Source organism: Thermobia domestica, chromosome 9, assembly GCF_964235325.1.
Source record: "Thermobia domestica chromosome 9, izTheDome1.hap1.1, whole genome shotgun sequence".
NCBI classification, from domain to species: Eukaryota; Metazoa; Arthropoda; class Insecta; order Zygentoma; family Lepismatidae; genus Thermobia; species Thermobia domestica.
Window position 1 is genome coordinate 281,694,526 of NC_137462.1, and position 13,640 is coordinate 281,708,165.

At 34.7% G+C, this 13,640-nt stretch overlaps 1 protein-coding gene across 3 annotated transcripts in view; it reads right to left on the bottom strand.

The window, feature by feature from the left end:
- Positions 1-209: 209 nt before the first annotated feature.
- The window catches only part of LOC145660718 (tetratricopeptide repeat protein 27), a 126,029-nt gene continuing 112,598 nt past the window's right edge, over positions 210-13,640 (bottom strand). For 2 of the 3 annotated variants that reach the window (XM_081726084.1, XM_081726085.1), the window contains exons 16-17: positions 13,219-13,316; positions 210-4,357 (exon numbers count right to left, since the gene is read on the bottom strand). In XM_081726084.1, coding sequence (XP_081582210.1) covers positions 4,238-4,357; positions 13,219-13,316 — 218 coding nt within the window. In that variant the 3' untranslated portion in view covers positions 210-4,237. The remainder of the gene's footprint in view (positions 4,358-13,218; positions 13,317-13,640) is intronic. The other variant, XR_014126868.1, reaches the window with a different exon arrangement.

Consider the following 13,640-nt stretch of genomic DNA (forward strand, 5'->3'; position numbering starts at 1 on the left):
ACAAGATTCAAACGATGAATTGAAATGATACAAGTTACCACCGGGAATTGAACTCGGGTGTTACCAGGTATAAGTCGAATGCATACAGTTGCAGTATTCAGTGGAACGGTTATTTGCTTTAAAGAAGAGAAAACTATTGGTTAGTATAGGAATACCATTAGTAAAAAGTGATAGGTTATACTATTAACTGTATGAATTTCTTTTTTAAAAAATAAGAAAGAAGGAAGGAAGGTAAAGTTAACTTTGATTTTTCGTGCTAACTAAATATAGTTTTAGTGTTTTGTTCAACACTGAAGCTATGAGTCATAAATTAGTGTAGTATTTCAAGAACTAAACTGGAGTTTTCGAATGAATAATTAAATTGCATGGAGTTGCGATATTTACTGGTATCGTATGGTATTTGCTTAAGAGAAAAGAAAACAAATGGATAGGTATTGTTTTATTTAGGATTTTTATATCTTTTCAAAAAAAATATGAAGATTGTTATTATACTAAGAAAGTGTACAGAAAATGAAAGAATGTTAAGAATACTTAGGATAAAATGACTGAACAAACAGAAACTCAGATATTTTCGTAGGTAAGTAGGTGGGTTTGATCAATATGGTTATTATTTTCACAAAAAGTAAATAATCGCATTCATAAATATGCGATGTTGATATACAGTAAGAAAGAGAGAAAGAGAAAACAAATGTATAACTATAAGATAGGTATAATTTTTGAAGTTTAAAACATTGTATTATATATTTCATAGCTAGCCATTTAGTTTACTATTACTGCTAGTATATGTAGGGCTTTATTTCTTGTTCTTTGCCATTACGGAAAGAAATCATTTTATAAGTATAATTTGTTGCTATACAATAAGTATTATATTCCCAAAATCATTAAACGATGAAAAGTTTAAAATTATTATACACTCATATACTTTGTAATGTCTCCTTGTAAAAGTTCTATTAAAGAACAAGGTTAACAACACAATCAAGATAAAAACTTTCAAAGTGATGGTATCAAGTATATTCAAGGTGATGGTGTCAAAACATATAAGATAAAAACTTTCAAGGTGTCTATTTTGAAAGAAATAATAATTAAAAAAAAAAAAAAAAACACATTTTCCAGCATAAACAGAGCCTTGCTAAAACCAAAATAGTTTTTGTGATACTATAAAACCAGGCATTTTAAAACAATTATCATCATTCGACCTACACCTGCTAATAGTGTGGTTTGGCATATTCAATCCGCATCCAGGATGAACCAACCAGGACTGACAGTCGTGAAGAAAGGCCTGAGTTTGTGAGTATATGCTCTGTGCTGTTGAACTTTTGCATGAGATATTGTCGTGAAAGGAGGACTACGTAACATTAAAAACACACGAGAGTATCAGGGATTTCTCCTTGATAGACCCCAACCATTGTACTTCTTATATTTCATATCATGATTTTGTAAATATTGTTTGTTTCTATATCGTTAAGGTGACGGTTTTAATAAATACCCCAAATGTATGACACTTGTCCTTTTATTAGCATTCTGATTACTTAACGTGACAATTGATTGTTGCTATATTCAATAACATAATTAGTATCATATTATAAGAAAAAGAGAAAGAGAAAACAAATGCATATTACACCTATAAGATAGGTGTAAATTTTTGAAGTTTAATTTATATTTTGTGATAATAAAAATTCGTATTTCTTTATTTCCAGAAAAGATGATGCCAACCCCACGTAATGTTGCAATGACCAGTGTAGAATATTGTGAAGATAAAATCAGAAGAAGAGGAAACAAAAAGGTGTACTATATTTCTAGTGAGTGTCCAAACAATAACTTGATAAAAAGAAATGGCACACATGTGATGATTGTGTCAATGTGACGCTATTAGAACCTTATCAAGAGGAAAAAGAAAGTGTAAATAAAATGATTTTTGGGGGTAAAATGAGACTTAGATGGTAAGTGTACGCGAAAAAAAGTGAAATGATAAAAGAGGAAAAGGAAAAAGAAAACGAAGAAAAAATGGTGAAGGATGAGGCGATTTTTGGACTGCCACAAAAAGCCAAAATGAAGAAAAAAGAAAGAAAAAATGTAAATATTTGTATATATATAAAGAAAAAAAGTAATTTAAAATAGCTGTAGATAAGATTTGATGTTTTATTTTAATAAAATGTGAACCTTCTTTCGAATTGGTGTATCTAGAAAATATGATTTGATTAGTTGTTTATGCTGGAAGAAGCAAGATGTCTTGTTGGGGTGTTCAAATTAATATGGATACAAGTCACTTGTTTTAATGTGTGTTGCTCTTTACCTGCAAACTACAGGAAGAACAAAGATGTTGCGGCCTAAGACACGATCTCTTTTCGTCTCGTGCAGACCAAAGAGAGAGAACCCTCGGGAACTAGAACTACAGGTGAATCTTGACGAAAGCCTGCAGATGGCGAAAGAAGGAAGAGAATATCAGCAGTCGGAGAATCATTTCACTCTACAAGAATTGTCTAATTCAAATTCGGAGGGAATAGTGCAACAGAGGATGGAATCAACTGATCTCAATGAGGACATTCTTCAAATATGTTTAACCAAATCGGACGAGATTCCTTTGACACCCGGTAAGAACCATGATAGTGATTGTGAATACTAGGAGTTTCTACGCGCAAATAAACGTTTAAAGTTCAGTGACTAATAAGTATAGTGGTGATTCATCAAATATATCGGAGAGTGTTTAAAAGGTACTGTGGTGGATAATTAAAAGAGACCTAAAGCTTGTTCTACTAAATGGTGATAAAAGAAACTGCTATAATACAAAGTAATCAATATTATACATACATTACATTTGACATAAAAGTTGAGTATATCGCATTACTATAAGTATCGAATTTTTTTACTTTTTTTTTTTTTTTTTTTTTAAATCCGGTAGTATGCAACACCTTGTTTTCGTTAAAAAATCAGTTGCATAAAGTACAACATTACTTTTGGCCAAAGATGAAGTTTTATTATTATCTTTATTATAGTTGTATTTTATTATGTACTTCTCAATGTTCATTAGTTAGCCTAGCTAACATGTAACTTCTTCCTTTTCTTTTTCTGTCCACAGGAACAACAAAAGAGTAATAATTTATATAAATGTCACCAGGTGTCTCCCAAATCATTCAACTCTTTCTTCTATATGAAGTTTTTAGGATAATTCTTCCCACTCAGTGGCAACCAGCACCAAGAGATATTAATTCAAGTATTTTAATAAGAAAAGAGTCCACCCCTAATTTAATTCCTCTTGTTGCATCTTTTACTTAAGTTGTTGTTCTTGATCTCTTCAGATGTTCTTCTCGTCTTTAAGAACGCTAGTTCAATTTTTCTAAAAATAAAGTTCCTGTGTATCCTGTTTCGTACAGATATTTTTCTTTAAGCAAAACTATAAATACTTATCATAATTCGATATAATCTTATTTGTGTAATATGTAGATCGGAATTCTTAGTAATTATATTGCTAGACTTTAATACTTCGCTGAGTCAAATAACTAATTACCATTTCTCTAATATATATATATAATTTTTTTCTCGACTACAGTATAAAGGAAGATTGGTTCTCCATTTCTCATACTACTCAAACTATTTGATTCTGCACTCATAGGTATTCATTTATAAAGAAAATTGACTCAGTCAAACTCGAACAGTCATGACATAGTCTACGAGGTCTGAATGGCTGAGCACCGACCTCAGGAGTGGAAATATATGGCTGATGATACAATAGATTGGACGGCGTATCAGAGCGGTACGCCGAAGACCCGCACTTCAATACCAGGCTCTGACAGTTTTACATTTTGAATTTTCTTTAATTAAATGTCCTACGGATAAGCCGGTTAGATCAAGAGCACGCGAATAATCATCAAAAAAGTGAGAATGTGCAGAATGCGAGAAGAAATTGGAAAACATAAAGAATCCTACAAATTAGGTTCTCTACAGCTAAATCAATAGATGTGAGATTCAAAAAAAAAAGTATTTTGAAGCAGGGAGGAGCATTTTAAAGGCGAGCCACGTTCATTGTATTAGTTAAAACTCCTATCATCACTTTGATTAAATTTTATAAATTGTTTATATTGAAAAAAATAAATCACACAAGCTTTATCAGAAGTTTTTGCAGTCATATTAAAAGGGAAAACCAAGTTCTCGAACTTTAATTCGCGTTTCTCTAGAATTCATAATAATACATCGTGATACCATCTTGCCTCAAGTCCTTCCAGGAGATAACGAAGAAAAATCACGTTGGCTGCAACAACGCTGCTGCTTCTACTATTTCTTGCAATTTACTGTCCAAAGCTTTAAAGTCTTCGCGCAATTCGTCCGGCAATTCTCCATTAATTGCATTGGTATGCTGTTGCTAAAGAGAGAGAGAGAGAAAGAAAAAAAAATACATTAGAAAAACGCATTCATAAAGAGCTAAAAGTGAACTCAAATTCAGTAATATTATTTAAAAAAAAATAAATTATTGAACTAATTCGTATGTTGTAAACCTTTCAATTATAACAGTTTCCTTCTTTTAACGAATCTATTTTAAACTATTAATATTAAACGTCAAAATCAGAAATTACTTATTTTTGCTTTTAGGAGTCAGCCAACTTCGATCAATGATCAAATAATCAATCAATAATATATAAAACTATATGAACTCACTCACTGACAAAATAACGGGTACTTCCAGTTGAGATGGGAAGTTAAAATTTTGCATGATTATAGATTTTCAAGACTAACCCACAGGAAAATTGCCAAAAATAAACATTTTTAATTTTTAGTGGGTCTAAAGGGGGGCTGAAGAAATCCCCCCCCCCTTTTTTTGACCTATAATCTCATGTTTTAGGTACTTGGAATTGGAATACAAACTTGAAATTCGGTATGTTTGTATGTTTTCATTAGTGTTACCTAAGTATATCATCAAAAGTAAAAATATCCAACTTTAGTGGGTTTTATGAGCGATTGAAAAATCTTTTCCATTTTATTTATTTGGGACATCATCTACACCCCAAAATTATTGGGCACTTCCTGTAGGGCTACAATGATTAAATTTTGCACGATTGTAGCTTTTTAGGACTAACCAACAGAAAAGTGCCATCTGAATATTTTTAATTTTTAAGGAGTGTAAAGGAGCTGTGAAGAAATTTTCCATATTTAAATGGATTTTTTTTAAACCTATAAGCTCATATATTAGGTACTTAGAATTGGAATAAAAACTTGAAATTCAGTATGCTTGTACGTTTTCTGTAGGACTATGTAACAAAATCACCAAAAATAAAAATTTCCAACTTTAGAGTGGTTTTATGGGGAACTGAAAAATATTTCCCATGTTATTTATGTGGGACATATACACCCCAAAATGTTTAGGCACTTCCGGCAGGATTAGAATGAGGAAATTTGGCATGATTGTAGCCTTCCGGGACTAACGAAAATTGCCAAAAGTGAGTATTTTTAATTTTTAAGGAGTCTCCAGAGGGGATGAAGAAATTCCCACGTTATTTAAATGAACGTTTTCTTGGAATACAAAATCTTATATTTCACGTAGTTGAAATGCGAAAATAAACTTTAAATTCGGTAGAATTGTGGGTGTAAGAAATGCGAGGCCGTAGGCCGAGCAAACGCGGGGGTTTGGGGACAAAGTTCCAAGCTGGTCAAATTTAGGAAATACTAACAGCAAATGCACAAAATTCACTCTTGCTACAAAGGCTGATAAATAAGAGATGCGAGATCGTAAGACGAGAAAACACGGGGGTCCGGAAAGCGGAGCCCCCCGTTAGACAAAGGCTAGTCTTCCTATAAAATTAAACCCTATCTTACTTTGCGGATTAAGAAAACCAAAGGATCATCGCCTTATAAAGAAACAGAAAGTGTCTATATGTATTTAAACCAAACACATAAAATAATAATAATAATAATAATAATAATAATAATAATAATAATAATAATAATAATAATAATAATAATAATAATAATAATAATAATAGTGTTTCCATAAGTATCTGGTCAACAGTGGTTTTGATACAGAAAAATTGTACGCGGAATTATTGCCATATGGTAAAGTAAGATGTGAAATTAGAAAGTATCCATCTTGTCAAGATTAAAAGCTATGGCTACAAACAAGAATTTTAGGAATGATTAAAAAAAATTTAAAAAGCGATCTTAGCCAATAATTAGTTTTTGGATCAGGGACCACAAAATTTTTGATCGGACCCTAAATCGAGTTTTCATATTTTCTGCGGAATAAGCACATCATACTGAGTTAAGTAATAGTTTGGGTTTGGCTCTCCAGATATAAAGCGTACAAGAAAATTTTTGATCGAAATATATTGGATCTTTTGATCAAATAATATAACATTTGTGCTGCTTGCTGTAAGTTGGAAGGTAAAAAATAAAAAGAGCTGTTATTTGGCCTGGGCCCGAAAACCACGATGACGATTGCTATTTCTGTTCGTCCAATGTTACGGGCTTTTCGTGCAAGAATATCACGAATATTGAAAGCTCAACTCTCTATCAGCATTAGACGTGTACCTCGTTGAGAACATTGCCATTACGAATTGCTCTACCCACGCAGGAAGACATTCCATCAGTTTGTTTGTTTAAATTGAAGTGCAGCGTACCATTTTGACCCTGAGGCTCTATGAGACGTAGATCAAATTTTAATGCTCTCCGACACTGAAATTTGAACGAATTACATGGTACGGATACCAAATTAAACTGTAGAGGCACGTCTCATTTAGTTTCAGGGCTGCCAAGGAACGCTAAACGTAAACAACAAACAAATATAAGTTTCCGAAACAAATACTATATTCATAATACAAGCGAGGTCGAATGATCTAATTCATGATTTGTAATTTGCATGGAAGAAGCAGAACTGTTATTTTTATTGGTGAGGAGCATGGGAAAAGGTCCTATCAGGACATGTTGCTATAAAGGTGGACGATCCCCTAAAATGTTGAGTGGCTCTTGTTTCTTATTAAGCGGAAAGGATCTACATCCGGAAGGAAAGAACCACCATCAAAGAGATTTATCACTGCACCACCATCTAGTAAATGAATGTTGTGTATGTGATTATATATATAATAATGTTAGGCCACAAGAGTAAGTGCTTTTATTGCATGAAGTCACGTTGTAACTGTAAAAGCTTAGTATAGGAATTTGTACTAAACTATGTTTCTTCTTTTCAGATATGTTTATCCTAGAAGCGCTGTAACTTGGAAATAAAAGGTGATACAGAAGACCCGAATTACTAAGGATTACCATGTTTTGTCACTGTACCCGATGGAAAAAAATGGCTAGTGTTATTTTCCTTGGGAACTTCGATAAATTCTTCTTCTGGGTACTTTATTTAACAGTCTCGGATACAGTCGAACAGCTATTTTACAATCGAACATGAATAACACGGGAAAGAAAAATCTGGCAGGAGAAATGAGAATAAAGATAGTTGGACTTGAAATTCAGAGTTGGGACGTTCTGAATGAAATGCTAGAACGCTAACAAGTTACCTATGATTGCTTAACGAACTAAAAAATATTGAAAGTTTTGTTTTATGTTTTAAATAATTATGAACAATATGAGTAGATACATTGATGCAATAACAAAAGACTGGATATTGGACTCGAGCCCCGATCTCCTACTTATCAAGCGGTTGCTCTATAAATTGCACTACAAGCGACCAGAGGAGTTTTTCTGTAATATAAAGAATGCCATACAGTTAAGCAAAAACTAAGAATTAATTTCTCGTGAACTAGTTGATACAACCATGAAGTTTATTGAAGAGTGAGCTTGAGTCCTACTGCCCACCTTGTGCTGTAGTGTGGAGTGATTCAGTTACCTTGAAGCAAGCACTGAACATGCCTCTATATAAAGTCATTCCGAAGAATTTTCATGTGTATGCAATGATGTGACAAATTGGACAAAAACAATGCGTCATATTTTGTCAACCAAACGATTGAGCAAACTTAAAGAACTTTAAGGGTAGATTTTATTGGTTGTGGTAATCAACAACGGCACAATCGTTTCAAAGGTGGTTTAGAAAATATGCAAAAATGCAGTGACAAATGGTCAGATAACTTATTATCTGACAGGATTTTATGCTTATTATTTCTGAGATATTGATGATTTTGTGTGTTCTCGATTCAGCTGTGTTGCCTATGAGTTAAGATTATGTGGAACACATGACTCGTAACCCAAATTTTCCGAAAAAGGTGACCACAAGTGAAACATAGGCTAACTGAATAATTTACAGCAATTAAAATTTATTTAAGTTCGTCGGAATACATATTTAATATTAAACTGTTATATATATATATATATATATATATATATATATATATATATATATATACCTTTCTAATACAGTTATTTCTCTTATTCATTATATGCAATACCGTATACCGAATTTGCGCGAATAAAAGTATAGGCCGCTCTCTTTTTTCCCTACATTTTGGGTTGAAAAATCATGGTGTGGCCTATAATCGAGATTTCCTCCTCAGATCATAAATCGTCAATTTGAAAATGACATATACAAGTATCTTGTGGGTTGAAATGAATACCATTACAAGTTACAGCCGTTACTTTTGTAAAGCATCAAAGACTTACGAAGAAACTAGCAGAAAAACTTATCTTGTTTTGCAAAAACTGCCACCTTCCTACTTGAACTTTCTACTGAAACCTGTCCTGTTGGGGAGTTGAAGAAGAGGAGGGAGAGACATGCAACTCAAAGTACAGTCTAACTGAACTTTCTCGTAAATGTAGTAGTGGGACCTATATTCGTGATTTACTTTTTTCTATAATATTGTGTCAAAAGTTTAGATGCGACCTATATTTGCACGCGGCCTATATTCGCGCAAATAGGTATTTGCCTACGTAATATTTACAAACAACACGTCAAAGTTTTCTCACGGTTTGAATTTCTTCTTTAATTTTTAATTACATATTATATTATTTCGTATAGTTTAGAAATAGCTTTCCTGATAAGCTGTAACCCTTTGGTTTTCGCACTTTCATAAAGAATTCTAATTCGTCAGCACTGCGTAGATCAAATACAGGGTGCGGCACATAAAACCGGCCCGTCGTAATATTCTGGTATATTGTGTTTTTGGCAACACTTAAATAATCTACCTTCCTACCAAGAGATGGCGTGTCGAGGTCGGGTCGACTTACGTGACCTGCAGCAGTCACGTGCAGCCGCAGCCAGTGAAACTTGTCGAAACCAGTTGAGAAAAAGGCCTCGTTGTGTTAAGCCGGGTGAGTGTCAGTGTGTGATAATGCCGTATTCGATACCCGAGCGTGTTGCCATTGTTGAAGGGTTCATTCTCTCTGGATCTTTTATGAAAACAAAGAATTTGTTTCGGGAGAAATTTCCAGGACGTTCTGTGCCAGCAAAAAGCACCATTCAAGAATTGATTGAAAAATGGCGGCGTACAGGATCGGTTCAAAATGCTCCCAGGATCAGACGACCATCTGTCTGCACACCTGAATTAAAGACGCAGGTGGAGGAGATAATGACAAGAAGTCCTCGAAAGTCAACCAGGAGATTGAGTCAACAGGTTCATGCGAGTGAGAGAAGTTGCAGACGTGTTTTAAGGGGACTGAAGTGAAAACCGTACCGGATAAGTGTTGTGCAAGAACTGAAGGAGCCTGACCTGTAGAAGAGGGTGCATTTCTGTTCATGGCTGTTGAGCAATGTTGCCAGTGGTTTACTTATGGGGACTGTTAAAGGGAAGAGTATACGAAACAAATCCACACACAATTGAAGAACTCAAGACCAGGATCCAGGATGTGACCAATAGCATTACAACACAAGAACTGAAAAGGGTATATATGAATCTCCTCAATCGTGCTCACATGTGTGTTGAAGTGGACGGAGGACACTTTCAGCACCTGCTGTGAAGGTGAGTAGTCATATTCAATACATTACATTTCATTTATGTGTTGTAGTTAATCATATTCAATACATTACATTTCATTTATGTGTTGTAGTTAATCATATTCAATACATTACATTTCATTTTATGTGTTCACTTTACGGGCCGATTTTACGTGCCGCACCCTGTACACTGGCCGTTATGCATAATTCAAATACCTTTGAATTAATTTGTTTTGTACATAGGTAGGGTGCAGCATACACATCATAGAACTTAGAGATCTTTCTTAAGCATGGATTACTTTGGCGATATAAGCGAACAAATATAAGGTTGTTAATTAACTTTACTTTTAGACTTAGCCCATTGTGTATTTTGATCTTCTGATAACCACGTTAACATTTCGCTGTTGGACGAAAGGTGAAGTCGGCTCATCATGATTGTTCAACTTAACACTAAAGTGCTATTTAATAGAAGTCACGAAGTCCCATTATGCTTATCTCCCCATAGCAAATGACTACGGTAACAATCTGTGCTCGATCTTCTTTTACAGTGAACAGTCAATGTTATTATTTTATTAAAATGTCACTAAACGTTAATCGGATTTCCGCCAAGTTGTGACAAGATTCACTGAGGGAAAGAAGCTTTGAAATGACTTTTTCATTAAACTGTTTCGCGGATGTTCCAAGGATCGCTATTCCCTTCTATACTCAAATGACACAATGAAGTTTAACTGTCGTTGTTGGGAATTGGACAGCGATCTTTTATAAGCAACTCATACTGAAAAAAAAAAAAAAAAAAAAAAAAAAAAAAAAAAAAAAAAAAAAAAAAAAAAAAAATGCTGCATATGATCATGTTTCTTAGCAACCTCTTGGAGTTTACTGCTAGATCCAGAAACCTTCTTCTCTAAAAATTCTTCCGGTTACAGGAACTTATCACTACACCACTTTGTTGGATCGATTAGTTTTCTTGAAATAAATGTGGCATATCTTGGATATCATTTGATAAGCTATCAGGTATATTCGTGGAACATGTTCCAATCGGTGATTCGTCACTATAGGCACCGGTGTTATAAATGTCAAATTTATAGATATCATTGTTAAGTTTCTTCTTGTGATGGTAGATGTACGACACCTACACAACTTCGATCAGTTCTTACTGCACTTCAAAACTAACTCTTCAGGCTCTTGGTACAATCAGCATTTAATATATTAATGACTCCGTAAATATATTAATTAAAACAACAGATAATAGTCCTAGTTCTTCAATACATATCTTGTATATTCACACTTAACATTATAACAACCTGACTATATTACATAAAAACATTTACTTAAAAACACCTTATATTTTCATCTGGCAACAATAACGTTTTTTAAAAATATTTTTTTAATATATATACGAGGCCTGTTGAAAAAGTGCCCGACTTTTGTCTTTGGGAAAACTATATGCCGTAGGTTGGCCAAATTTTGCATCATGGAAGAGGGGTCAATGATGTCTTTACTCTCCAGACGATGTTACTTTCATTTGCATCTTCTCTTGTAGAAAAGTAATTATGTTGAGTGCTCTTCTGTGTTTTCGGCGCGGCTAGTAAAGAAAGGGGTGTAAGAATAGGATGCGAGAACCAAGTGACAATCGACTCCATGGATATATTCGACCTCGCCAAGGCCCAACAAAGCTTGCGAAGACTTAGAGATGATCACAACGTGCGTAACAAAATCAAAGCAATGTTGTGTTCTTCGATTGCCAAACGCAACTCAATATGCAACATGAGTACATACACAAAGGACGAACAGATACAAAGGACTTTTGTTCAGACATTTCCCGTTGTCTGCGTGACGCTCTTTGTTGGTAATAACCAAATCTGTGGACTTCAAAGCCCCGAAGTACCAGGATAATGATTCCATTCATGCACCTCATGTGGTTACTTTTTCACCACAGCACGGGATTTCGTCGAACTCCTTCCCTACTCTCCGGATATAGCCTCGTGAGATTTTCCTCTTCTTCAAAATCAAAAGATACCAGAAAGGAAGATGTTTTCGCATCCGATAGGAGATTTAACGCAACGCGACAGCTGCTCTCGTAGCACTTTAAGATGAGTTGAGTTGATTTTAGTTTAGCGTCCCGTTCAGCAGCGAGGCTATATGAGACGTGGACCTACTGATTAACGTGGAATCCGAACCACATGAGCTCCCGCCGGGAATCGAACCCGGGTCTCCTACGCCACAGGCGCGTACGCTAACCGCTTAGCCACGAGGGAGCTCTACTTTAAGATGAGATAGCCTGTTTTCAGCAGTAGAAAGGATACCAAACTCGATTCATGGAAATGGCCCCGTGGATTGTAGTCGCTAACGCTCTCGCCTTTGGTGCAAGGGGTACCGGGTTCGATTCCCAGTGGGGACACTCGGTCGACAAAGTGTAAAAAGGTTTTTCAGGTCAGTCATCCTGAATGAAATTTTCCTCATTCACACCAGGTAAATGCCGAGGTGGTACTTAACTTATAGGTCCCAGGCCGCTACCTTCCCTTTCCACGGATAGTGTGCTTGCCAAGAGACGTCATCCCTCACACATGACGGGTTAAATGGCCATAGATGCCGAAAGCCCAGAAATCTAAATCCTCGGTTTACGAAAGCAGGAGGAATAGTTTGAAGTGGATTAGGACGAAGAAAACGTCAGCTGAATGTATTGGTTTTTCGGGACCATGGTCGGATATTTTTCCGAGAGGCCTCGTATAATATGAACTAAATGTCTTCTTTTATTTCCTCTTTTTCTTCGGTTTGTGCATAAAGTATTCAGCGCTCATAGTTAAATAAAAGTATTTAACAACTTATTATACCGTTGTATTAGGAAATATTACCCACGTTTTCTTCGAAGTGTTTGAACAGTTCATCGCAGAGGTTTGTCTAGTGGAAGGCCATGAGCAGAAAATGGAACCAGCAACACCCGAGAATTCACCACAACCACATGTTGGTTAAAAAATCTGACCAAGCACAAAATTCTCCAAATCCAACATCTGTTTACCAGAATAGTTTCGTACGACTTCTCACTGTTTTCGAAGCGGAAGGTATGCTACAAAACATACTTGAGAAGCTAATGAGAATTCGGAGATGAAGCTTTCAGTACAAAAATTAGTTTGAAACGTTTTGAAAAGTGGAACGGACGTTAGAGAATATGTATTGAGCTGAGATAAGAATCCTGAAGGTAGTTGCTCAACATTACGAAAGGAAGTTTAATTTTCCAACTTAAGAGTGAATTATTATTCCAGCAATCTTACCTCATATATAAATTATACTTTAATAATAAAAGGAATCTTTTGAGTGAGAAAGTATTCTACACGATGAGCTGATTTAAAAACTAAGTACTTTACCTTCACTTTTGTAAGAACTCCTTTCAGACATAATCTCACTGAAGAAAGTATTTGGAACCCTTGATTTGAAGATGCAGACTTCGATGAAGCTAGAGATGCTGTAAATAAACATTTATTGAGTGAATTTTCTCTAGAAACAGAACTTAGCAAATTATTCTACTCCTACACACTTTTTATCTAATCCCTTGTTTTAGACGTTATTTATTACACTTTTCTTAGCGGGAAGTTTTGTCATTGTAGTTTCTGTAGGAGAATACTGTTTCTCACTTATAAAGTCCAGGTTTTTTCTTTTTTTTTTTTTTTTTTTTTTTTTTTTTACTTATGGATTTTTATTTGGGTCTAGAATTTCTAACTGAAGTCCAATTTTCATGCGGTTTTTGGCAAATGATCAAAGAAAGATAGGAGATTTTATGGGACTATGT